The following is a 24,110-nucleotide window of genomic DNA, read 5'->3' as shown; positions in this document are numbered from 1 at the left end:
CCTCCAGTGGTCATCTGTTTATTTAGGGCACCTTCTTCTGCCTTATTTGTAGTAAAAACAGATATAGCTCAAAACATCTAAGTGTCTAAGTTTTAGTCCTGGACGTTTTTGTTTTGTTCCATTATGGCTCAAAAATGTCAATCTTAGGAACGCCCAAGTTCTGCCCTGAACATGCCCCTGGTACTCCCCCTTGAGATTTGGACGCGCTTCTGGCAGACTTCAGAGAAAAACATCTAAAAATAGGTTTCTGATTTGGACGTTTTTGTGAGAAAGACATCCAACTGCAGACGTATGCCACTTTTTGGATGTTTTTTCTCTTTCGAAAATGAGCCTGATAGTTTACTATGTAATTTTCTAAGTCTACATGATTTGAAAACGAGTACCTTAATGTTTCCCTTCCCAGTGTTCAGAAACATACCCCTACTGTTCACAATCATGTAGGGCTTCTTTCCATTTCTCTACCTTCACTTCATGTTATTAAGCAGCAGCATAACACACAGAGAAGAGCCGAGTTCAAAACACAGCAGTTTTAAAACAACTTTTATTTTTTGAAGGTCTAATACAATGTTTTAAGCAACTTAAACAAGACACAGAGCTTTATCAAAGCCATAGCCCAAACAAAATTCAAAAAAGGAGGCACATGTTCATGATTGCCTTTTAAAGGCAAGAAGTACACCTCATTGCTCCCTACTAAACACAAGACCAATTTTTTTTCCACAAAGGAGGTTTTTCTTTTTTTTAATGTAAAAACATTTAACAGGACATTTTTGAAACAGGAATAAAAAAATAGCAGCATCTTGGGCAGCTAATGCAGTCTCACGGTGACAAATGTAATGCAAGCTTATAAACTGACATACCAAGTTCAATTTAACTAGCAGTGCATTTGGCTATTTTTGTCATATTCAAATTTTACAAAAAAATTGGTGTGTGTGAATTTTGTCCCATGTGAAGCATTGTGCTTAGGAGTTGCCCATTTTGTATGTGAAGTCACATGAGCCTGAACAGTATCAGGACTGACTTTCCCAAATGTGTACCGTGCATAGCAAAAAGCAGTATTACAAAACAGCAGGTTTCCCCCAAACAGAAGCAGAAGTCAGTTTACCACTGCAACTCATATTAACAAATGCTGACTTTTACAGAATGTGGGGGCAAGGTGTCTGAGATAAGCCAGTTATTCACAAAAGTGTGTGTGTGTGTGTGTGGGGGGGGGGGGGGGGGGGGGGGGTGCAAAAAAGTCACACTTGGTTAGCCCTCATGCCAACAATTTAACTCCTTGAAGGAAGCAAACAAGAGAAGATTTTTAGTTAGTAGCTGCATTATGCATGATTAAACAAAAATTATGAATGCTTAGTGGTGACAGATACATGAGATACATGCAAGACTTGGACACCACTTCATGCACACACTTAGGTCTGAAAAGTCCACCAACTGATGCAACCTTCTGGTAACAGGGTTTCTTGCCTATAGTAATATTTTATGTGCAAAAGAATATAGCACTTGAAGGCCAACATAACCTAGGCACCCACACTTAGGCATGCATTACGCACATAAATGTTTACAATACTAACACTTATGTGATTGTGTGTGCCTGTACCCACATAAGTGCTAGCAGTGTACCTAGGCACTATTCCGCATATACCTGCTTAACTTACAAAGCACATTTACAAGGTGGCATACATAAAAGTGCAACATCTGTATGACACAGGCGATGATCCCACTTGCACAAGTCACTTATAGACTACTGTAAGTTATGCATGTCCCTGCCACATTTAAGCATCTGCACTTAAGACAGCTCCATAGCTGGTGTAACTGTGGGTAACTAAATATTAAACACACTGATACTGGGTTATGCTAGTATTGCCTAACAGAATCTCGGCACCTCGGCTATGTTATAGAATAGGCTCTTTATTGCCCGCCCTTGGGGGTGCTTAAATGGATGCATCTAGTTATGGAATTATCCCCCTCAGTGTCCTCTGTCTTTTGCTCTTATTATTTTTTTTAAATAACCATTATTTTGAACCTCAGTTTCTAAAAGGGAAATCACATAAATGAAAAAAAAAAAAAAAGCTTTTAATTTAGTAATGGGAACACAGTTGTAAAGTCTTGGAGAACTCTGCATAATACTGAAGCTACTTTGTTCCTCCAAAGTCACAAGATAAGGAGATGTACCTTAATATACTCATTGCTATGGCATATCCCAATTAAGATACAATACAAAATATGGCTCAAAGATCTTTTCTAGTAGTCTTTATCCCCTGCCCAGAACCTCTTGCACTTTGTACCCATTGCCTGAGCACTGCACAACACACTGTACATGAAAACTCCCAGCAATTTTTTTTTGTTTGCCAACTGAGAATAATTGTATGTCTTCAGTTTATTTGAAAACAAGAGTATGGTCTGTACTGCTCATAATTTACTTTGGCACACTTTATGGGACTATAACAATCCTTGACCACTCGAGACTGAAAATATCAAGTTACTTAGGGAAGAAAGGTCACAGTTAAAACAATTTTCCAAGGAGATAAATTTAGGCAGGTATGGAGTGGAGATAAGTATTAGTTGATATCATCAATATAGCATTTATTCTCTTCACTTCCTGATTTGAAACTAGTGTATACTAAAAGATAAAAGTTCTGCAGGTAAACAGTTCCTATATCTTCCCAATTCCATCCAAATCAGGTAATGAAAAGAAATTGATGCAAAACCTATGCACGTTAACAGTGTTGCAAATGAGCAAAAATAAAATCCATAAGTTGCAGTACTATTCATGCCTACAAAATCCACTAGGTTCTTACTGAAAAAAATCTCAATATAAGTATCTGCTTATCAATTATGGATAAACTGATAAGCAAAACTGCATAAGAAGTAGATGACATTTTTTCAGGCATCACAGTATTAATGCAATACCTATGCTTCTGAATATATTCAGTTATACTTTCTCCTTCAGTACCATTTTTTTTCTAGTTACAAAAACTAAAAAAAATAGTAGCATAAACACTGTTAGAACACCTACAGGTATTAAGAGCAGATTTACATTCCAGAAACCCACATTAGTTCAATATAGTAAGGAGGAGCAGCTCCAGTTCTCAACTCCTTCACTCCATTCATATCCTATGTACACAATCTTCTCTCAAACATGGGAACCATGAAAAGCAGACTACAGATTATTACTCAGTGACTATCCCCATTGTAAGATAGCTTAATGTAGCAACATTTATGCAACAGCCTCTCAAGACTAGTTAAGAAAATCAAAAAAGAAAATGTGATGTTTATTATAGGCATTTTAATGAACTTCAAATAATCTTAATTTAACACCAACCTACAGTCAAACTTTAGGATCTTCATTCATAAATATTTAGTGGCAGTTTAAAAAAAAAAAAAAAAAACCCACAAAACAAACACACACACACATGTAGTTACTCTGCCAATGAGAACCAATCTAGATTGATCTGATCTTTGGGAACCAATCTAGATTGATCTGGTCTTTCCCTATCTAATTATTTCAATGACCAGTAGGAGAAGATGTCCATTTTTTTCATAAACAAACTAAATCAGACTCCAACAACTCAACCGTGTATTTTTTTTATAACTTGACTAAGTTTGTGCATGAAATGAATACTTTGACAGTACCATACTGCAAAAGAACCTTAAACACAATTGTGTTGGACTATCACTTTATAATGTTTATAGATTTTACTTACTTTATTTCCAATTGAAATAAATCTGCTTTGTAGCTTATCAGGCCCTGCCCAACAATACATTTAGTAAAAAAAAAAAGAAAAAAAATCTGTACTTCCTTGGGCTAACAGTCACGTATTCTATACAAGGACTGTAAATTTTTTCATGGTTTTAATTCTGAAGTCAATACCACTGGCATTTTATACATTCCCTTTTTCAAAAGGACAATGACTATTAACAAAATGCACACACGCTTTCAGGTAACAAGAGAGAAAGCTTATGTCATTGGTACATGGAAAACAAAATACAGTTCTGAGAAAATTAAGCATTACGCAGTACTGTAAAGATTCGGCCTTCGGCAGAACAGAAACAGAAAAACAATTTGGTATTGATAGGGCCTATGTTATAGTTATTCATCCATTATTATGTACATATTTTATATGCTGTATGCCATGTGAAGTTCTGTTTTCTTCAGTCTGAAGTTCTTGAAACTTGACAGTTTTTTTTCTGCTCCGAAATGAAACAGACACTACTTCTCCAGCGATTTCTCTGAAGCCTTTATGTTCTTTTAAAGTGTCTCATTTACAAAATGAAAGTGCCATTCTGCTACAAATTCATTTATGGGGGAGGGAAAATCAGAGGAGCAATCCACAATGCTGTATATATCCAGATCCTTGGAGCACAGCAAGATAGTCTGAAGCAGGCTATGACCTAGCATTTCCCATTGACAGCTCGGAGAAATGTGCCAAAATTCTGGACCTGCAGTGGGTCCACCAATAAAGGCGGTGAAAGCTTCGAAACAGATCGTAAACAAGCACCATGGTGAAAGGCCTCTACATCCTTGAAGGAGACAGCTTTAGCATGTCTTTCTTGCTGCTGTGCTTTTCTTAACAGAACACTTATGTTCATGAACATACATTCACAGCTTAACACTGTTACATCTCCCACAGCTAAGTGAAGAAAGCTTTAGTCTGAAGACAGTTTTGATACTGCAGCTCATATTCGTGAGTTTGGCTGAAGGGGACCTTTTGATTCTTCCTCCATAGCTTCAATCTTGTTAGATTAGGAAAACCACAAACCCAGCATGTGAATTAGTCTTCATCGCCTTTGCTGTGCATATACTGGGTAAGCTAGTGTGACATTAAGGGAGTCATTGTGCTGCACCAGTGACGTGTGTTGGTAATGTAGCACCAGTTCTTTAAGAGTGCTGTACAAGTTATATGGCTCTGCAAATCCAAAACCAGTTGGAGTCTTGTTTATAACACAGTGCTTTACTTCACCATCCACCCTTTAAAAAAAAAAAAAAAAAAAAAAGTAGTGTTACATTTTGCTTCTGAAATAAAATACAGATTGTCTGGATAAAACTTAAAGGCACTCTTTTCTAAAATGCTCTAAACTTTACACCTACCACTCACAGCATGCTCAAAGTTTAAGACTGAATTCCCACAATGTTTAAGAAACATGCTGTGTGCAAAACAACCTCCACCCCTCAACCCATCTTTAAAACTCCACTGTCAGCACTGCATTAAATGTTGACTGCAATGTAAGGTTATACTCAAAATTGGCACTGATTAGCTGCCAAAATTATCAGAGTATGGCCTAAATTCAGTGCTGGCACTTGGACAACTATCTGGACAAGTACTTCGCTAATATCGGTGATACCCAGATAAATTGCTACACCCAGTTGCATTTATTTTCAGAGAGAATACCTCTAGATTTTCGGTGGCTTTATCTAAATAAGGCTACTGAAAATTCAAATCTGGCCCCAGTGAGTGGCACTTATTTGCTCCTACTCAGAAATATGCCACTGAATAGCAGGCCTAAAGATTTAAAATTCTGAAGACACACATTTTGCATTATTCACAGGAGGAGATCAGAAGACGGACCACAGTGTTCCAAGATACTTACACTACCGAGCAGGCACAGCACCCCGGCTTGCTACTCTCTCGCACCAGGAATGTTCCATCCCGTTTCCCCCGCAGCAGATTTTCTGCTGGGCTTCTCTTGAGGTTTCCCACATTCCATGTTCGCTCATCATGATGTGGCAAATCCTCATCATCTTCCACCAAGGAATACTGACTAAAACGTAAAAAATTATGAATTTAATGTTAGTAACAATAAGAGGGCAATGTAAGTTCTAAAGAAAGCCCTATGCCTATTATTTCTCGTTAATTTTTCAATTTATACATGTTGCCTTTTTCAAGGCAACCCCTTCTCCGATTCTTCTAAACCACAGATGCTGTGACCATAACAGATTCCTTTTTGACACTGTGCTCTCCAAAGCCAAGTGGTGTGTAAGTAGCACACCACCCCACTGCTGCTAGTGGTCAGATCTGTTATTATGGCAGATCCAAACTTCCCTCTTTCTAGAGAACCTGTTGTATGCAAAACTAATTTAAAAATACTGAATTATTCAACACAGTCAGTTGCTTCATCTTTTTCCAAGGCACAAACACAGGCAGGAAAGCATGTGCTTGCCCTTGCAACTACATATTAACTCATCTAGGCTTGCCTTTCTGGATATATTATTAATGCTATAAATAGAACAGGTCACTAACATCAAGAAAACATATCACAGCTTTTCTTTTTTTTTTTTGGCCTCAATCAATACCAATCAGAGGCTGATTAGTCAGATACCTCAGAAAATGAGCAGGCTCTGTAGCAGTAGTAACTTAACTCGAAGGTATTATTATTTATAGGGAAGTTTGATTCGGACCACTGCAAATCCATCCTTAAGCTCAGAGAAAGATGGCATCATACAGCAATATTACTTACTCTTCTGTGTTCTCATTGCCCAGCCATTCATTCAACTTCTTTTGTCGAACACCCTTCTGAGTCAACCATCTGAGAGGTTAAAAAGTGAGAAAATTTAGTGTTGGTTTTAAATATTTAAGAATAATGCACAGATTATTACCAGATTATGAATATTCTGCAAGAGGTTTCAGCAAAGTGGCCTTACAGCAAGTATTGGTCTCTGGTCTTTCTCAGCTGAATAAGGTCTGGTTTGATGCTGTTCATGCGTTTGTCAATCTCACGATATTCAGCTGCTTGCTTCTTCAAGTCTTCTTCCAGCCTACGCCTACTGTCCACAATTTCACTGATTCGAGACTTTAGCTTCTCAGCATTGGTCATGATCCTGAATAAAGAAAGATACATACACAGTAAGATTCAGTGTACAGCCTTTCAATATATATGCCTTCCCATTTATAGATCCCATTTACTGAAAAAGCACATACTGCTGCTTTTCACTCCCTTTAGCACACTGCCTGCTTTTCGTTACACACATATAATAGTCGGCTTACATACTGCTTTCCTACAAAATTATTTTGCAGAGACAAAATAATTACTGCCCAATTATAGGTGCAACTTTTGCAATCTGCATCAGGATGAAGACATTGCCGCAACCATGCTTGGCTTACAGGCAGATCCAGGAAGAAGTTGAACTAACTTTTTGACCTCTCAGTAACAATCTTACTAAATATTTTAATGCCATCTAGTGTACTCTTCTCTTTGTGAATATATCAAATTCACAAATATTTGAAAAACACCCCTCTATTAAAAAAAAGAAGAGTAGGCAAAGTCACCACTTACCTCTGTATTTCTTTTTCATTTCCTTCACGTTTAAATTTCTCTATATATTCTTTGCTGTATTTTTCCTGTGTTTGGCACTGTTCTTCAAATATTTTAATGGTTTCATTAAAAGCTTCAATGGCAGTTCTTTTCATTTGGATTTCCTACAAAACAGACACCTCTTTTACAGCTATGGCATAAGGATACTGGAAGAGTGTTATGTTTGGCAGAACAATAAGTGCAACAAACTTGTTGAACCCAGTCTATCTTCGGGCCCAGCTGTGCTGTATACTGGTAAGGCCTGGGATACTGTTTTATAGTCAACAGGTGTTAATGTCCAGCCAGCCATTGGGGGGGGGGGGGGGGGGGGGGGGCGGTTAATGCTTTGTGCTTTTAAATCTTTCCCCTACTACTTGAACATATAGAAGAAATCTTTTTAGCAGCTTCTCTGTCTCTATATAGGGCTACTAGTTTTAGGTGTTTAAAACTAGTGAATTTACATATAAATTAGGGGTTCTTTAAAAGAGTATATAAAACCACTGTTTATAAAAGCACAGATTTTTGCAGTATAGGTACCTTTTTCAGTTGAATCAAATAAGTACATCTGTGCATCAGTATGGAAAGGGCACAAAGAAACTGAAGGACCCAAAGCAGGCAAAGGGTGAAAGAGTACTAGGGGGAACAAGGGATGTTTTGCTGTTTCTCCAATAATTGTTTTCTTTATTTTTGCAACAGATTTGTTTTATCATTAAAACCTAAACATAACAGCCTTATTTATATACGCATAGGAAATGTCCCCTTACAGAACATCTCCATTAAATGGAAATGTGTGTCCCCATCAAAATGGCCCAGAACCAAATATGCCAGTCCCAAAACTCCCTCCAACCTCAGATTTCTTTCAATCTGGACTGTTCAACATATTTCTTGACAAGCATACTACTCTCTGTACAAGCACATTAATGAATACATTATAAGTCTCATACAAAACAATTTACTATATGGGCTTCTTCTACTAAACCGCACTAGTGATTCCTGGATGGCGAATGGGCTATGTCTCATTTGCTGCAAGGGAATTGCTAGTACCATTTAGTAAGAGGCCCTATAATTTCTTGTCCATACTATGCAATAAATAACACTTTTCTTAGAGGCATTTTAATTTCATACTTGGTCACAAGTTGAAATGCTGCCAGAGGTGGTTTAATATTGAAAATATAATACAGAAAAAGGAGGAACTAGGATTCATATTCTCTTCAGAATATAGGGCTGGCCCTTGGTACCACAGCTGCATTCATAACACCTAAAGACTCTTGAGGAGGCTTGGCAAGGGCTTAGAGTGCTGCTGGAGCTGAAAGAAGGGTTCACTGCACGCCCAAAATAGGTATGGTAGTATATATTAATCCTATACATCCTCAGGAAGCATTTAATCTAAACTGTTTGGACCAACAGCTACCAAATGTGTCAAAGTTTAAAATAAAAAGCTCAGAATGTCTCACCTGAGATGTTCGGGTATACTCTTCATAGAGTTTGTCATATTCCCGACTCTTGTCTTGGAACTGATTGTTATATTCATGTAACTTCTTCCCAACTGCTTCAATGCTATCCTCCTTTACCACTTGATCCTGCAAATCAAATGAGTCAGTCAACATACTAGTTTTATACCAGGCCTTTACATGAGTTCCTTATGGAAGCATATCAGTACAATTTACTATTTGGACATTTACAGAGCACTTCAGGTCAGGGACGATCCTAGGTCGGCTGCCACCCGGGCCGATTGCCGATGCGCACCCCCCCCCCCCCCCGCTGCATTCTTAGCTGCTGGGAGCAGCTGCGCGGCTCTTGGCTCCCTCTGCCCCGGAACAGGAAGTAACCTGTTCCAGGGCAGAGGGAGCAAGGAACCAGCGGAGCCGACAGGCGCGCGGCTGCTCTGCACCCCTCCAACGGCATGCACCCGGGGCGCACCACCCCCACCGCCCTGCCCTTGGTATGCCGCTGCTTCAGGTAATACACAATCAAGCAGTCTTCTATCTACAAACAAAGCTCACAGTACATGCACTGTTGAACATACGCCATAGATGGCAGAATTAACTATTCCATGTTTATTCATTGTCAGAGACTGGATTAGAACTAAACCCATTTAGGTGTATTACTCAACTATCATTCCCCAATAAAATATTTACCTGCTGGTATTTGGAAACTGGATACAACAATTTAACATCCAGTTTAGGGTTATACTGAGCCAGGGATTCATTCCGATAGTGGATTATTAGCTCAACGACAGAGTTGAAGGTTAATGGGTCAGAAAAGCCGTACTTTCCATCTCGATGAAAGATTTTGATTAATTTGTTATTTCCCCCTTTCCTGTAAATAAATAGACAAACATTGAGCATGTACATCCAAGTAAACACACAACAGCACTGGTAGGTATCAGGGTACAAACTGCATGTCACATCTTACCTTAGTGTAAGTGTGTAGTCTCCATGCATTTTTGTGGATGCATCTCGTACCAAGAAGGTGCCATCTGTGGTATCACGCAACTTCTCATTCACCTCTTCCCTGAGAAAAGAGGGAAACAAGGTACCGGCAAACAATACCTTGTTAGCTAAATCTGTCCCAGCTCCTAACATAGCCTTCTTTAAAGGAATAAAGCAGTAAGAATGTATATCAAGTGGTGACAAAATGGCATGCAAGTTAACCCAACTGCTCATTCATAAGATATTAGGCTTATTTGAATACTGTAGCTGGAAGGTCAATGGGTTAAAAAATAAATATTCTAGCATCTATTGCTCTCGACACTCTACAGACATGGGGTCATCTTTGACTCTTCTCTCTCCTTCTCTGCTCATATCCAGCAGATTGCCAAGACCTGTCGTTTCTTTCTTTACAACATCCGTAAAATCCGCCCCTTTCTTTCCAAGCACTCTACCAAAACCCTCATCCGCACCCTTGTCACCTCTTGTTTAGACTACTGCAATCTGCTTCTTGTTGGCCTCCCACTTAGTCACCTCTCCCCTCTCCAGTCGGTTCAAAACTCTGCTGCCCGTCTCATCTTCCGCCAGGGTCGCTTTACTCATACTACCCCTCTCCTCAAGACCCTTCACTGGTTCCCTATCCATTTTCGCATCCTGTTCAAACTTCTTCTACTAACCTATAAATGTACTCACTCTGCTGCTCCCCAGTATCTCTCCACACTCGTCCTTCCCTACACCCCTTCCCGTGCACTCCGCTCCATGGATAAATCCTTCTTATCTGTTCCCTTCTCCACTACTGCCAACTCCAGACTTCGCGCCTTCTGTCTCGCTGCACCCTACGCCTGGAATAAACTTCCTGAGCCCCTACGTCTTGCCCCATCCTTGGCCACCTTTAAATCTAGACTGAAAGCCCACCTCTTTAACATTGCTTTTGACTCGTAACCACTCGCCTCCACCTACCCTCCTTCTCTTCCTTCCCGTTCACATTAATTGATTTGATTACTTTATTTTTTGTCTATTAGATTGTAAGTTCTTTGAGCAGGGACTGTCTTTCTTCTATGTTTGTGCAGCGCTGCGTACGCCTTGTAGCGCTATAGAAATGCTAAATAGTAGTAGTAATAGTAAATCCCTGTAGATTAACTTCCTAGTGTTTTACATACACCACCAGACACTGACATAAGTTTGTTTATAGACAGGAGACAATGGAAGAAAATCAATTCAGTTCATACACTTGATTTTATACAAAATACTTAACAGTATTCATTGAAAATGACAATGTTCAGTAATCACATTCAGCACTATTATACACTGCTCTCTAGTAACTGATATACTATTTCCTGTTCTGTGTTAGATACTTTTTTGTTTGGGGGGGGGGGGGGGGAGGAGGAATAAACTGCACATTAAAATTTACAAATGATCTGATCTTAGACATACATATAGTGAGTTTTTCATTTAAGGAAGAAACCCAGATATATATCAGTGGTTTCCGATGTTATCATTTACAAATGGCTGCCATGTGTGCTTTTCAGCAGTGTGGCTGTTTTTTTGAGCTGTTTACAGAGGTGATCCCGGCATCAATCTGCTTTCCAAAAGCTGCAAGACCAGTCATTGACCCTGAAGCTCATCACTGCTTTCAACTACTTTAAAAGAAAAAGACATACAGCCATCTGCAAGGGTTTATTGGATCCTTTCCCTGGGACAGTGTGTCGTTCTGTGTGACACAACTGCACCCTACCAAACAGGAGGTTCCAGCACGCCATGGAGGATAAACTGTAAGAATGACCTGCCTTTAGTTTGCACTATAAAAAACTAAAATCATTAGCTGCAGCATTTTACATATCTCATTTTGTGAGCTGTTTTCCAAGTGACACCATGCTTCTAAGCATCACTATTTGGCCACTTCTGGAAGAGAGTCTGTAATGCTTCATATATTGCAGAAGAGGTAATAATTGTGGACTAACAGGTTAAGTTATGATTTGTAAGATTTCAAAACTATTAGTGAGAGTCATAGCAGATCATTTTAAGATAAAATGCGCCAACCTCAAATTGTATATATGAAATCCTGCTACTACCTGATTTAAATTAAACCACAATGACATATGTAGATATATATATTTCTAAAAATATGCTTACCTTGAAATATCACCCCAGTACCACTCGGCATCTTGCAGAGACATATTAGGCATACCGTTGTGCACTACAGTGCTAGGTTTTGGAGGTTTTGGAGGCAGTGCTGCAGGTTAGGAGAAAACAAACCCCAACTTACTTTAACCTCCTGCTACATATTAAATGCCACATTCAAATTTAAAACTGTAGTGGTAAGAGCTCTGATCCATAGCATAAAACTATTTGAAACAGATCAGCTGACAACCTGTACCCTAATTCAGAATCTTTCACAGAAAGTTTATTGTGGACATACCAGCAATAAGCTGTAAGGAAACCTGTCCCCTACTCATTACAATAGTCTATATCCAGGCAACTACCAGAAGCTGTGTGCAGTTTTGTATCCAATCCTCATCTGTGTTATTAAAAAGGAAATATTCCTGCATGAAGCTGGGCTGTGTATATCACAGGCAGGATGCATACTATACAGCGTTTAATGAGGAAGAACAGAGAATTTCTCAGCCTCAGCTTGTACGTGGATCTGCAAAAAGAAATCACTTTAAAAAGCTCCATTCAAATATTCAGGCAGCTAATCTTCAGATTTGACAGGGTGAATTATGTTCTAAATGCCGAACAGACTACAATCCCCTGATCCTGCTCTTCTATCTGCAAAGCTGCACACATACTGCAACATTTCTGACTAGTTTTCCCCCCAGGATATTGGGGAAGGAGAGGAAAATTTAAAAGCATTAAATGATTAGTAGGTTTAAAATTATTTTAGTTGTGACTACAGAGTTTAAAATATTCCTAACTAGCTGTTTCAAACTTTTAAAAATGTGTCCCTTTTTTAAGGGTGTATAGTATTCTATTCTAAAGCAATACCTCCATGGGAATTATTTCAACCGGAATTAGTTACAGTGAAGTAGTCCTATAATAAAGATCAGGTCTATAAGTATTTTACTGCCATTCTAAGATACCAGCCAAGAAAAGATTTAACTATCCTCTCTCTCTCTATTGACGTGAACAGTCTTACAACACAGCTGTTCCCTCCTCCTATAATGTCATCCAGGACTGCCTGCATGGAACAAAGAAACAAAGCAGACACGATGCACTGATATGGTATACTGACAGCGCAGCACAAGCAAAGGGCTAGGGCTGAAATCCCAAACCCGAGCTAAAAAGCGGTTTCGGATCAAGGACACAAAACATTTCTAGTGTAATTTTGTTTGCTAACCTGCCAACATGAAAACACTGAATTTTTGTAAGCTAAATTCTATGAGAAGTAAATAAATATTGAAACGGGGAAACCCTAAAGAACATTTTGCAACACAAAACCAGCAGAAGAAAAGACAAGTCATTTGCAAGAATACTGCAGCATTACCTGGTGGATCCATTTCTATGTAAAACATCAAGTCCATTCCACAATATCTCTCTGTTTTTGGATAATCAAGCTCCAGCTCCTCCATATTCCAAACTGTATTGTACATTTGTATTACTGTTTCACTGACCAGGCTTGGTCATAAGAATATAGCCAGGCTCTTTGTAATGGTGTCTTGGAATTCATTTTAAAACCTATTAGGGGCTGCACTGTAACCTATTACATCATACATCTCAAGCCAATCAAGTCAGAAGAATATCACCAGACCACCCCTGTTTTATTCTCTCTTTCCTACACTAACCAGCCAATGATCTCTGTGTTAGAGAGAATATACATTTAGAAGAACTGCAACCTATGCCTGCTATTCTAAAAGCAGCATTAATTTGATTGCTGGAATATGAAAACATGAGGTTTTATTTTTTTAATTCTTGCCGATGACTGATTGCAGCATGGTACATTCCATTCCTGGCAGGCTGACAATGTTGATATGCTGCAGCACACAGCCCCCCCCCCCTTTTTTTGTTAAGTGTATTCTTAGTTTAGAGAAATCTTGGTCACTTGTAAATTTCTAAATTCTTCTCCGAGCTATCTGCAAGTTACTATATGGAAATTGTTCTGCTCACAACCTGAGTGCCTGTGTTAATCTACTTAGCAGCTTTTTGTAAGGATACAAGCCGTTTCAGGAGCACACTCCCCCATTCCCAAGGACGGCCAAGTAAGATGAACTAAACTGATTCATGGACTAAAATGAGGCACAGAATGCTGGCATCTTCTGCATTTCAAATTGTTTCAACATACTATATGAATGTTTCAGGTCACTTTACAGATCAGACTGGTCAAGAAAGCCAAGAATAAGAGACAGCTATTAAGCTGATCATAAATGCTAATGTCTTGCCCAGCTACTTCTATGTTGTGAATATACAGACAAATTAGCAGTGTAAAAACCAAATAAAAATGCAGGAGATTTGTTCCATCTCATTATCACCGTCATCAAAAGGGTCTTCTTGGCCCAAGGCCCACAAATCAACTCAGAAGTATTCTCAAGAAGCAAACCAAAGATTTAAATTATAACAGGAAATAGGACAAAAGAAAAGAAAAGAATCATGTCCCCACTTTCTCCATTGTAGAGATAGCTTTACTCACATACACACCACAGGGTTACTAATGACATCAGTATTATGCAAGCTACTTCACTTAAGTTGCCCCCTCCCTTCCATGACCAGAGGACAAGCTGACACCACAACCCAGTCCTTCGACTATACGTGATGAGGCTCACACAGCAACCCTACCCAGTTAATTCCTTGCAGCGCAAAGCTAAAAGACTCAAGCATCCCCATTTTGTCCAACTGTCATCTAATTTTTGGAAAAGAACTGAAGCACATTTTCAGATACTGAACACAGCAGGAAAGTTCTTGCTCCAAGCTCAATTAAAAGCAATCACAATCTAGGTCAGGAAATAAAGAAATTCTCTCCAAAAGCAGTCAACCTCTCTGAAGGTGTGCTTGTACAATCAGGTTAATGCTCAACCCAAACCAGTCTAGCATGATGTGCCACTGTAACACCAATCCAGCACAGGCAGGATACTAACACAGGTGATTTTCCACTGCTTCTACAGAACCTGGCAAGGCTTCAACTTTACAAGGGCGCCAGGGCTGCAATACCTCCAACTGTACAAACCTTACTTAAAGGAGGAGAAACAGATTCACCTGTGTCTCTTCCCTCCCCCCCCCCCCCCCCCAAGGAAGAATAAGATACACACAAATTAGAAACCTAACTTACCTGGTAAGTTATGCATGGCATCAATACGTATATATCCAAATAGAAATATTTTAAACAGAAAAGCAGTTTCTGAATTCGTAGTATCTTCTGCGTCTTAGTCATAAGAATTGGACCTAATAAAATAGTACTCAGTATCTAATTGATGCTACATAACATCCAGCAAATGCTCAGACAGAAAAGCAAAACCTCTGTCCTGTTCATGAATTAAAAACCTGCTGGATGCAAAGAAATCTAGCAGCTGGCTGCTGGTTAATGATTAAGAAGGAGAGTCCAAATTCAGAACTGTAGAAGGAAAGGGGGGGGGGGGGGGGGAGGAGGAAAAAAAAGCAGCCTGGTAGCTTAAACTTCTCCCTCCGATAAAGATCTTGGCTTCATGATTAACTGGCTGGTTCAAATATTTGCTGAGCCAGGGATTTCAAGTGGGGGAGGGAAAAGGAGGGAAGGCAGTCCTTCCAAGTTGTCAGCTAACAAGCGGCCAATACAGGCTAACTTGCTCATTTTAGCCTTGTAAATGAGAAGGCCATTGTGAGGGGACTTAAAATAACCTCTGTAACTGGCTGCCGGGTGCTCTATTAAAGTAAGCGACAGTCAAGTGAAGCACTATGAGCAGTCAAATGCAGGAAGTGGCTTAGCAAGTTCAGCAAAAAATAGAATCAAAGCTTTCCTTGTAAAAGTTCAGTAGCTCTCCGAAAGCACACAATACAGCTCTTAACCCCTCCATTGCTCCTGCATACATTGTACACAGCTCTAATACTGTGCCCTCACACTTCTTGGTGCAGGTGCACTATGCTTGGACCATGAAAAAAAAAGAGGAGGGGGGGGGGGTCGAGGAGTAAAAGATTCGAAATTGCAGGTCAAACATTCACAGTCTGATATTACATATGACACAGAGGATGAGAGAGATTTGTTCTAGGAATTAATGAATTCCATATCCTTTCAGGTTTTTTTTTTCTTTATAGAAATGTTTTTATCTTAACTTCAATTTGGGTATGGATACACTGGCCATTTGAAATGTACAAAAGCTAAAGTGATTTAAACTTGGGGGCATTTTACTAAAGTGGACTAATTAGGTAATAGTCAAATTAGCCCATGTTGTTAGCGCATAAGCGCAGTACCTGTCATGCAGCATTATAATTCATATGTTAAAGGCATGTTGTTAAGGAATGGGAACTGGACGGGCTAGAGGCATGGACTGTACATTGCTGTTAGCACATGGTACTTTACGGTGCACTGTCCAACAGGAGGCACTAAGCACACCCAGCAGTAACTTAATAAACTACCCAGAGTAAAGAACTTTTCTTTGCTGTGACTACAGGGGACATGCTAGGTGAAAGACTTTGCACTTGGCATGCATTACAGTTTTGCTGGTAAAAAGTGTAGTATGTGCAAAAGATTATCAGACTTTAAAAGGGATCTCAGACTAAGACTTCTAGGGAAGGGACCTAACTTACTGTACATAAACTATGTATCATCTTGACCTTAGACTTAAAAAAAAAATTGGGAAGGAATTTTAAGTCTTGTGCCAAGCTTTTTCCTCAATAGCCTCAAGAGGGAACACTGATGGAAAAGCTCTACTCTATGAATATAGTTCTCTGCAACAGGGGTGTGCAGTCATTTAAAGCAACTTAGGATAAAGCCTATGGCTTTCAAACAAACAAAAAAAACCTCCCTCCAGCACCACCAAAATGTTGTGGTCTACAACATGTGCTACTCTTACTTTAGTCTGCACTATGGAAGAAAAGCACACACTAATAATGAAAAGAAACAATTTTTAAAAGACGACAAATGGAATGATATGACCAATGAAAGTTTTCTAGTATGCACCCTACTATAATTGTGGCTTATCTAATTAGTAGATCATGACCATTTTGGCTGCTAAGTGCAGAATTTACCTGGGCCATATGGAAGTGTAAGAGGAATAGATGTAGTTGTAGTAATACAGAAACCTTCCTCATACACGAGGCAATGGAGCATAAAGTGAGCGTTCATGGGTCATGAGGAGCATCATTGGAAGAAAAGGGATTAGAACCCTGGCTCTCAGTCTATTGCTCTAATCGCAGTAGCATTAAACCACCAACAGCTACATAAAGTGCTAGCATGCATCTAGTCAGTTTTGTGCACATATCAGTTACAGATTTAACTAGTGCCACTACCAAAATATCTGCTTTTAGATGGGGGTAAGATTGGATGCTTTTCATTGTGCTACATGCACTGTACAAGAAAACAAAAATGTGACATGCCACCTAAGGCTTTTGAACTAAACAAAATTACCCATGTAAATTTGTTGGGTTGCCAACTGCCCTTTCTTTTCAATGGCCAAAAGTATAAAGTATTCCTTGAATCCCTCTCACACTGAATTTTCAGAGTTTCGTTTTGATACTTGTAAACTTTGTACAGGGTTTGAAAATCCACCCTCCTCTCTACCATGGTATCCTTGTTACATGAAAAGTTCCTTTCACCTTGACAACTGTGCAGCTAAGTAAGAGGAGGATGGGGAGTGCAGTCTCTCTAATCTTTACTCCATTTCCCTAAGTGCAAAGGCATAAAATACAAAGTACTGCACGGATCGACTTTCACATACATGAGCACACAATTCTGGAATACACTACCACGCAACCTGAAAACGACCTACGAACTGACCGACTTCCGCAAACTACTAAAGACTTATCTCTTCGAGAAAATCTACGGCAAGGATCAAAACACATGAAGCCCATACAATCTCATAGACACGCGCCAATACACTCTCTGAAATCTCTTCTCCCGCGCTCTCACCACTCCTAAACCCTACCCACAGATAAAATTGTCAGACCTCCCTGTTCCCTCGATACTGCTCTGTCCCCCTCTCAACTCACCACTGTTATATTCCACTGTTCCATCCCCTAATAATATCCTGCATTTACTCTGTCTTATATAACTCTTCACATTGTAACCCATTATTGTACTGCAACCGATTGTACTTCCATTATTTATAATGTATTGTAAGCCACACTGAGCCCGCAAATAGGTGGGAAAAATGTGGGATACAAATGCAAATAAACAAAATAAATAAAATACTAAGATCCATATCAGGTCAGTTTCAAGGGGTTTATGTAGGAGTGTTGGGCACCTAAATCCAACCCCCTCCCACAGGGACAGAATTCCTAAATTCAGAAAGTCATTTTCACTAGGCATTACATTTGGACGATTAAAATGAACTTTTAGGGCAAATCAAGGCTGTGAAAAGTTAGAAATAAAGGTGTCTGGTGAACAAGATTAGGAATCTAACCTTAAATACTATATTGTAAATGGACTTTCAGCAAAATTTAGGTAACATAGTAGATGACGGCAGAAAAAGACCTGCACGGTCCATCCAGTCTGCCCAACAAGATAAACTCATATGTGCCACTTTTTGTGTATACCTTACCTTGATTTGTACCTGTCTTTTTCAGGGCACAGACCGTATAAGTCTGCCCAGCACTATCCCCGCCTCCCAACCACCAGCCCCGCCTCCCACCACCGGCTCTGGCACAGACCGTATAAGTCTGTCCAGCACTATCCCCGCCTCCCACTACCGGCTCTGCCACCCAATCTTGGCTAAGCTCCTGAGGATCCTTTCCTTCTGAACAGGATTCATTTTAAAAACATTTTAAGGTTTCAAAGATGCTAGAGAATTTTAACACTTAAAAATCATAATACAGAGCACACGCAAGCAGTAATCTACACATAGTGTTAACATTCAAGGCAGATTTTCTTGTTACTATCCAGACTTGCAATCTGTTTGGTTCCCTGGTACACGAGAACTAAATCTTATGCTTTCTATTGGCTTAAAAAGGGAGTCCCCTGCTGACTGCAGGGGCGTAGCCAGACTTCGGCGGGAGGGGGACAAGCGCCCAAGGTGAGGGGGCACATTCCCCCCCCCCCGCGCTGCCATTTTTGACCCCCCCCCCGACACCATCTTTGACCCCTCCCCCATCGCCGTCGAGTACCTGTGCTGGCGGGGGTCCCCAATCCCCGCCAGCCGAAGTTCTGTGTCTTCACTGAAGACTCTTCAGCCCGTCCTGACGTCCTGCATGTCAGGACAATTCATACCACGCAAAGAGAATCGGCTTCCCGCTTGCAGAATCAGATCAGCTGCTGCAGGCTGCAGCACCGCGCTGGCCCAGAGACGGGCTGAAGACAGAACTTCGGCTGGCGGGGATTGAGGCCCCAGGCCCCCCAGGCCCCACGTAGCTACACCACTGGCTGACTGTATATAACCTGCCACAAACCTAAGAAAGCTAAATTAGTATTGTGATTATATCTAAACATCAAGAAAATGTGTGCAGATTAGTAGTTATTTTGGAGCTCCAGCTTTGAGCAAAAGCACTTTAAGGTCCTATTAAGTAAACTTCATAATGCCATCCGTTCTGAAGCTGCATCTGTACATAAAAATGCTGCTATATCACAAACCCCAGCACCAACACGTGCAGTTTGCACATCAAGGTTTGTGCAACATATTGGGAATGAGAAAACAAATGCTTCTATGTTTTTTGGGGGTTCTACACAGAGCTACAACAGCCCAGCAGTGTAAACCAGTGCTTCCCGTCAGTCCTGGAGTACCCCCTTGCCAGTCAGGTTTTCAGGCTATGCACAAAAGTGTGAACTGCATACACTGCCTCCATTGTATGCAAATTTTTCATGCATGTTCATTGTGGATATCCTGAAAACCTGACTGGCAAAAGGGTATTCCAGGACAAATGTGGAAAACACTGGTGTAGACTTTGTCATGCAACAATTTTCCATGTGTGCTGTACTACTCTCCTCTCCTCCAAGGATGGTGATATTTCTGTGCGGAACCGGGAGTATAATCATCCACTTAATAGTACTGAAGAATGCAATATGAATGTTTCCCTAACTTAGGCTACAAGGTCATCCTCATTATTGCATCTGTATTGCCTGCTATAACCACTACTCATCTCAGTATGCACCGTGTGTGAAAACACAATCTTTATGCACTAATGTTTAGAAGGAACACATTTTAAAACAGCACTAATGGCAAACTAATTTCAGTTCATTTAGATAAGGCAGAAAGCTAAAAAAAAAAAAAAAAAAAAAAAAAAAAAGATACTGTGAAAGCTCTAGAGCAGTGATTCACCGTTTGTCAGGTGTGTTACAGCACAACAATGCTCATATGTGTGATGCACCGAACACAAGTCACACCTGAACAAAGAAAAACCATACATGACATTTCACCGTCACTAACAATGATGCAAGGGAATGTAAAATTATGTCTTACCTGATAATTTTTTTTCCTTTAGGCGCAGCAGGTGAATCCAGACACTGGAGGGTTGTGACCATCTACCAGCAGGTGGAGATTCAGCACACTGAACGGAAGTGTCTCATGGGACGGAGAGCTCCTGACAACTCAGTATTTCTCTTAATAAAGCAGAAGGAAACAGGAACAGACGTATTATCCTCTCTCACAGCAATAAAGAACAACAAACTAGTTCCAAAGTAAATATGAGCAGTACCAAAACAACCTGCAACAACAGACCAACAGGAAACTAAGGGTGGAGAGGGGGGCCCTCTGGATTCATCTGCTGCGCCTAAAGGAAAGAAAATTATCAGGTAAGACAATTTTACATTCCTTAGTGGCAGTAGCAGATGAATCCAGAGACTAGTGGGATGTACCAAAGCAGTCCTAACTAGGGTGGGAAACAGACGCTCCCGAAGCCAGCACCGATGTCCCAAAGGCTGCATCTGCTCGGGCTGCAACATCCAGACAATAATGCCTGGAGAATGTATGGAGGGATGACCATGTTGCTGCCTTACAAATTTCATTCAAAGAAATCAAACAAATCTCTGCCCAGGAAGTAGCCCACGTCTGAGTCAAATGGGCCTGCAGGTGCTCAGGAGCTGGTTTCCCCGCAAGAACATACGCTGAGGTGATGGACTCTCACACCCAGCAAGAGATAGTCACCTTAGAGGTCACATCCCCTTTCTGAGGACTGGAGTGAAGGACGAACAGGTGGTCTGACCTCCAGAACTCATTAATCGCCTCAAAATACCAAAGTTAAGACACCGAACGTCCAGAAAGTGAAAGAAACAATAATCCCTCAGGTGTTAAGTCCTCCCGAAAAGAGGGAAGAAACAACAGCTGATTAAGGTGGGCGTGCCGATGACACAGCCACCAGAAATTGTTTTCAGGGTGAGATCTTTCAGCGAAGAAAGCCACGACGGCTCAAAAGGAGACTTCTGGAGAGATTGAAGAACCAGATTCAGATTCCTCTCCGGGCACGGAGGATGCAATGGCAGCTTAAGATAACATACCCCTTTCAAAAAACAGACATCCAGATGCAAGGCTAAGGACGCACCAAGCAGTCGGCCTCTAAAACAAGCCAAAGCTGCAACTTTCACCTGTAAGGAATTATAAGCAAAGCCTTTCTCCAAGCCATCCTGCAAGAACAACAAATTTGAGACAGGAAAGACTAGAGGGGAGAAAACTCCCAATCCGAACACCATGACTCAAACAGCCTCCATACATGAGCATAGGTTGCCAAGGTCGAACCTTCTTCGCCTGAAACAACATAGCGATCACCACTGAAGAATAACCCCTCTTCCTCAATTTCACCCACTCAATAGCTAAGCTGTAAGACCATAATGGGAGGGATCCTCTATCTGAATAGGGCCCTGAACCAAGTCCACATACCACGGATGACGAGACCAATCTGCTGCCACTAGAATCACTCAACTTGGATGGAGAATGCATGCAGAACCCTGCCCAACATGGGCCACGGAGGAAAGATGTAAAGAAGGTGGTTGCTCAGCCACAGCTGAAGGAGAGCATCCAGCCTTTCCGACCTGCGGTCTTTTTCTGACACCACAGAGCCTTGGCATTGCGATGAATTGCTATGAGATCCAGAACAGGCGTCCCCCACCCTTCCTTGATCAGCTGGAATGCAGAGTCTGACAGTTCCCACTCGCTGAGGTCTAAGGCATGCCGGCTCAAGTAGTCCGCTTACATATTCTGAGCTCCGGTGATGTGAGCTGCTGAGAGCTGTAGAAGGTGCACCTCTGCCCACCTGACAAAGTGCGCCTCGACAGCCAACGCTGCACTGCGTGTTCCCCCTTGCCAGATGATGTAAGCCACCACCGTCATGTTGTCTGAAAGGGTTCTTACCACCTTACCCTGACTCAGGGGCCCAAAGATCCAAGCAATTGATCAGCCAAACTTCCTCTGGGGACCATTGGCCCCAAGTCACCCGACGCAGGAACAGCCTCCTAGCCAGATGATGGTGATAACCACCATCCACTCGAGTCGCCAATGGGAGACCCCTGTACAAGTTGGCATCCAAAAGCCATCATTGCACGCTGAATCCATCCACTGGCTCGGTCTCTTCTAATCCTGAGACGCTGGTGACCAACGAGTGAGCAGTGACTGCTGCAATGGCTGCACGTGCTCCCGAGCCCAGTGTATCTCGGGAGTCACCATCATGGACCCAAGCACCTGCACATAGTCCCAGGCCTGAAGAGCTGGGATCTGAATCTGCCGCTGTAGTTTGAAGCGGCGAGGCTATGGTAGGAACAATTTGCCCTGAGCTGTGTTGAAGTGCACTTCCATATATACCAGAGTCAGAGAGGGAACAAGCTTACTCTTGGTGAAATTGATTATCCACTCCAAAGACTGTAAGTGTGATAACTTGAGACATCACTTGCTCACTCTCCTGAATGGAGGCGGCTCCCATCAGCCAACCGCCCAGTTAAGGATGAACACAAACGCCCTGGCACTGCAACCAGGCAGCCACCACCACCATTACCTTGGAAAAGGTCTGGGGCACCGTGGCCAGCCCAAAAGTCAGGGCCTGGAATTGGAAATGTTGGCAGAGGACCGCAAAGCAAAGGAACTTCTGATGAAGGAGCTAAATAGGAATATGCAAATAGGCCTGCTTTAGGTCCAAACTGACTGTTGACCTGTTTGAGGTCTAGAACCGGCCAACGACAAGCATCTCTTTTTTGCTTGGAAACCACAAAATAAATGGAACAACAGCCCTTCTGGCGCTTGCTTGCTGGGACTGGCACAACTGTCCCCAAGGCCAGAAAGGAGGCGAGCGTCGATCAAATCACCAATTGCTTGGTTAAGTTCCCGCACAGGGATTCCAAGAAAAAATCTGCAACTGGAGAGGCAAATTCTAACTTGTAGCAGTCTCGAATAATATCCAGAACCCACTTGGTCTGTGGTTAAAGCGGGCTCACTCCTTGAAGAACAGGGACAGTCGTCTGCCAAACTGAACCGAGGGGTGGCTCGGCGCCCCATCATTGAGCGGGACAAGAGGAGGAAGACTGCAGGACAGCGGCCGAGAGAGGACACTTCTCTGAGTGAAAGTGCTGTCGGTACAGGGCATGAGCGCACGCTGAGAAGCACCTGCCTGACCCGGATGATAACGACACTTGTACCGGAACTGTGGCTTGGACGTGCTAGCCTTAGGCTTTGACTACGTTTTGTCCTCTTCCTCTGGTAGACGGTGAGACTTAGAATTGCCCAGGTCCTTGACCAACTTCTCCAAGTCCTCCACAAACAGCAATTGTCCTTTAAAAGGTAGTCGCACCAGACACTACTTGGAAACAAAGTCTGCCACCCAATGACGTAACCACAGAGAACGGTGAGCAGTGACCGCCAAAGACATCTGCTTAGTGGATGCTCAAATTAAGTCAAAGGGAATCCACCAAATATGCCAAACCAGTCTCCAAATCTGATAAGTCCACGGGAATGCCAAACACATCCCCCTGTGAAGAATCCGCTATTTCCTGCGCCCAACAAAGATAGGCCCTCACAGCATAAGAATTGCAAACTGCCACTTGCAGGGAGAACACAGAGAGCTCAAAAGAAAGCTCAAGTGGCATAAGAACTACAAACTACCGCTTGCAGGAAGAGCGCAGAGAGCTCAAAAGCTTGAGCAAGGCCTTAAGCCTCCTATCTTGGACATCTTTTAAAGCCACTCCACTCTCAACAGGCAATGTGGTCTTCCTAGTGACTACCATCACCAGTGCATCAATCCTAGGAACATGGAGTGGATAGAGCAGAGACATGGCTTTGGCTACCCACAACAGAGCATCTAGGGTAGCCCATTGCGCGTTACTACCACTACTACTATTTAGCATTTCTATAGCGCTACAAG

The 24,110-nt window shown here is 41.5% G+C and overlaps 1 protein-coding gene across 4 annotated transcripts in view; it reads right to left on the bottom strand.

Moving 5' to 3' along the window:
- Positions 1-523: 523 nt before the first annotated feature.
- PIK3R1 (phosphoinositide-3-kinase regulatory subunit 1) overlaps positions 524-24,110 on the bottom strand; it is a 176,676-nt gene continuing 153,089 nt past the window's right edge. For 2 of the 4 annotated variants that reach the window (XM_030193214.1, XM_030193215.1), the window contains exons 7-15: positions 11,850-11,949; positions 9,703-9,801; positions 9,426-9,606; positions 8,742-8,867; positions 7,270-7,412; positions 6,638-6,814; positions 6,454-6,522; positions 5,587-5,757; positions 524-4,966 (exon numbers count right to left, since the gene is read on the bottom strand). In XM_030193214.1, the coding sequence (XP_030049074.1) occupies positions 4,777-4,966; positions 5,587-5,757; positions 6,454-6,522; positions 6,638-6,814; positions 7,270-7,412; positions 8,742-8,867; positions 9,426-9,606; positions 9,703-9,801; positions 11,850-11,949 (1,256 nt within the window). In that variant the 3' untranslated portion in view covers positions 524-4,776. Of the gene's footprint in view, positions 4,967-5,586; positions 5,758-6,453; positions 6,523-6,637; positions 6,815-7,269; positions 7,413-8,741; positions 8,868-9,425; positions 9,607-9,702; positions 9,802-11,849; positions 11,950-13,200; positions 13,670-14,976; positions 15,198-24,110 lie in introns of those variants that run through there. The other 2 variants (XM_030193217.1, XM_030193216.1) reach the window with 2 other exon arrangements.

The sequence above is a fragment of the Microcaecilia unicolor genome, chromosome 2 (assembly GCF_901765095.1).
Source record: "Microcaecilia unicolor chromosome 2, aMicUni1.1, whole genome shotgun sequence".
NCBI classification, from domain to species: domain Eukaryota; kingdom Metazoa; phylum Chordata; class Amphibia; order Gymnophiona; family Siphonopidae; genus Microcaecilia; species Microcaecilia unicolor.
The sequence above is the reverse complement of the archived record's forward strand: the minus strand, read 5'-3'. Positions and strand labels throughout refer to the sequence as shown.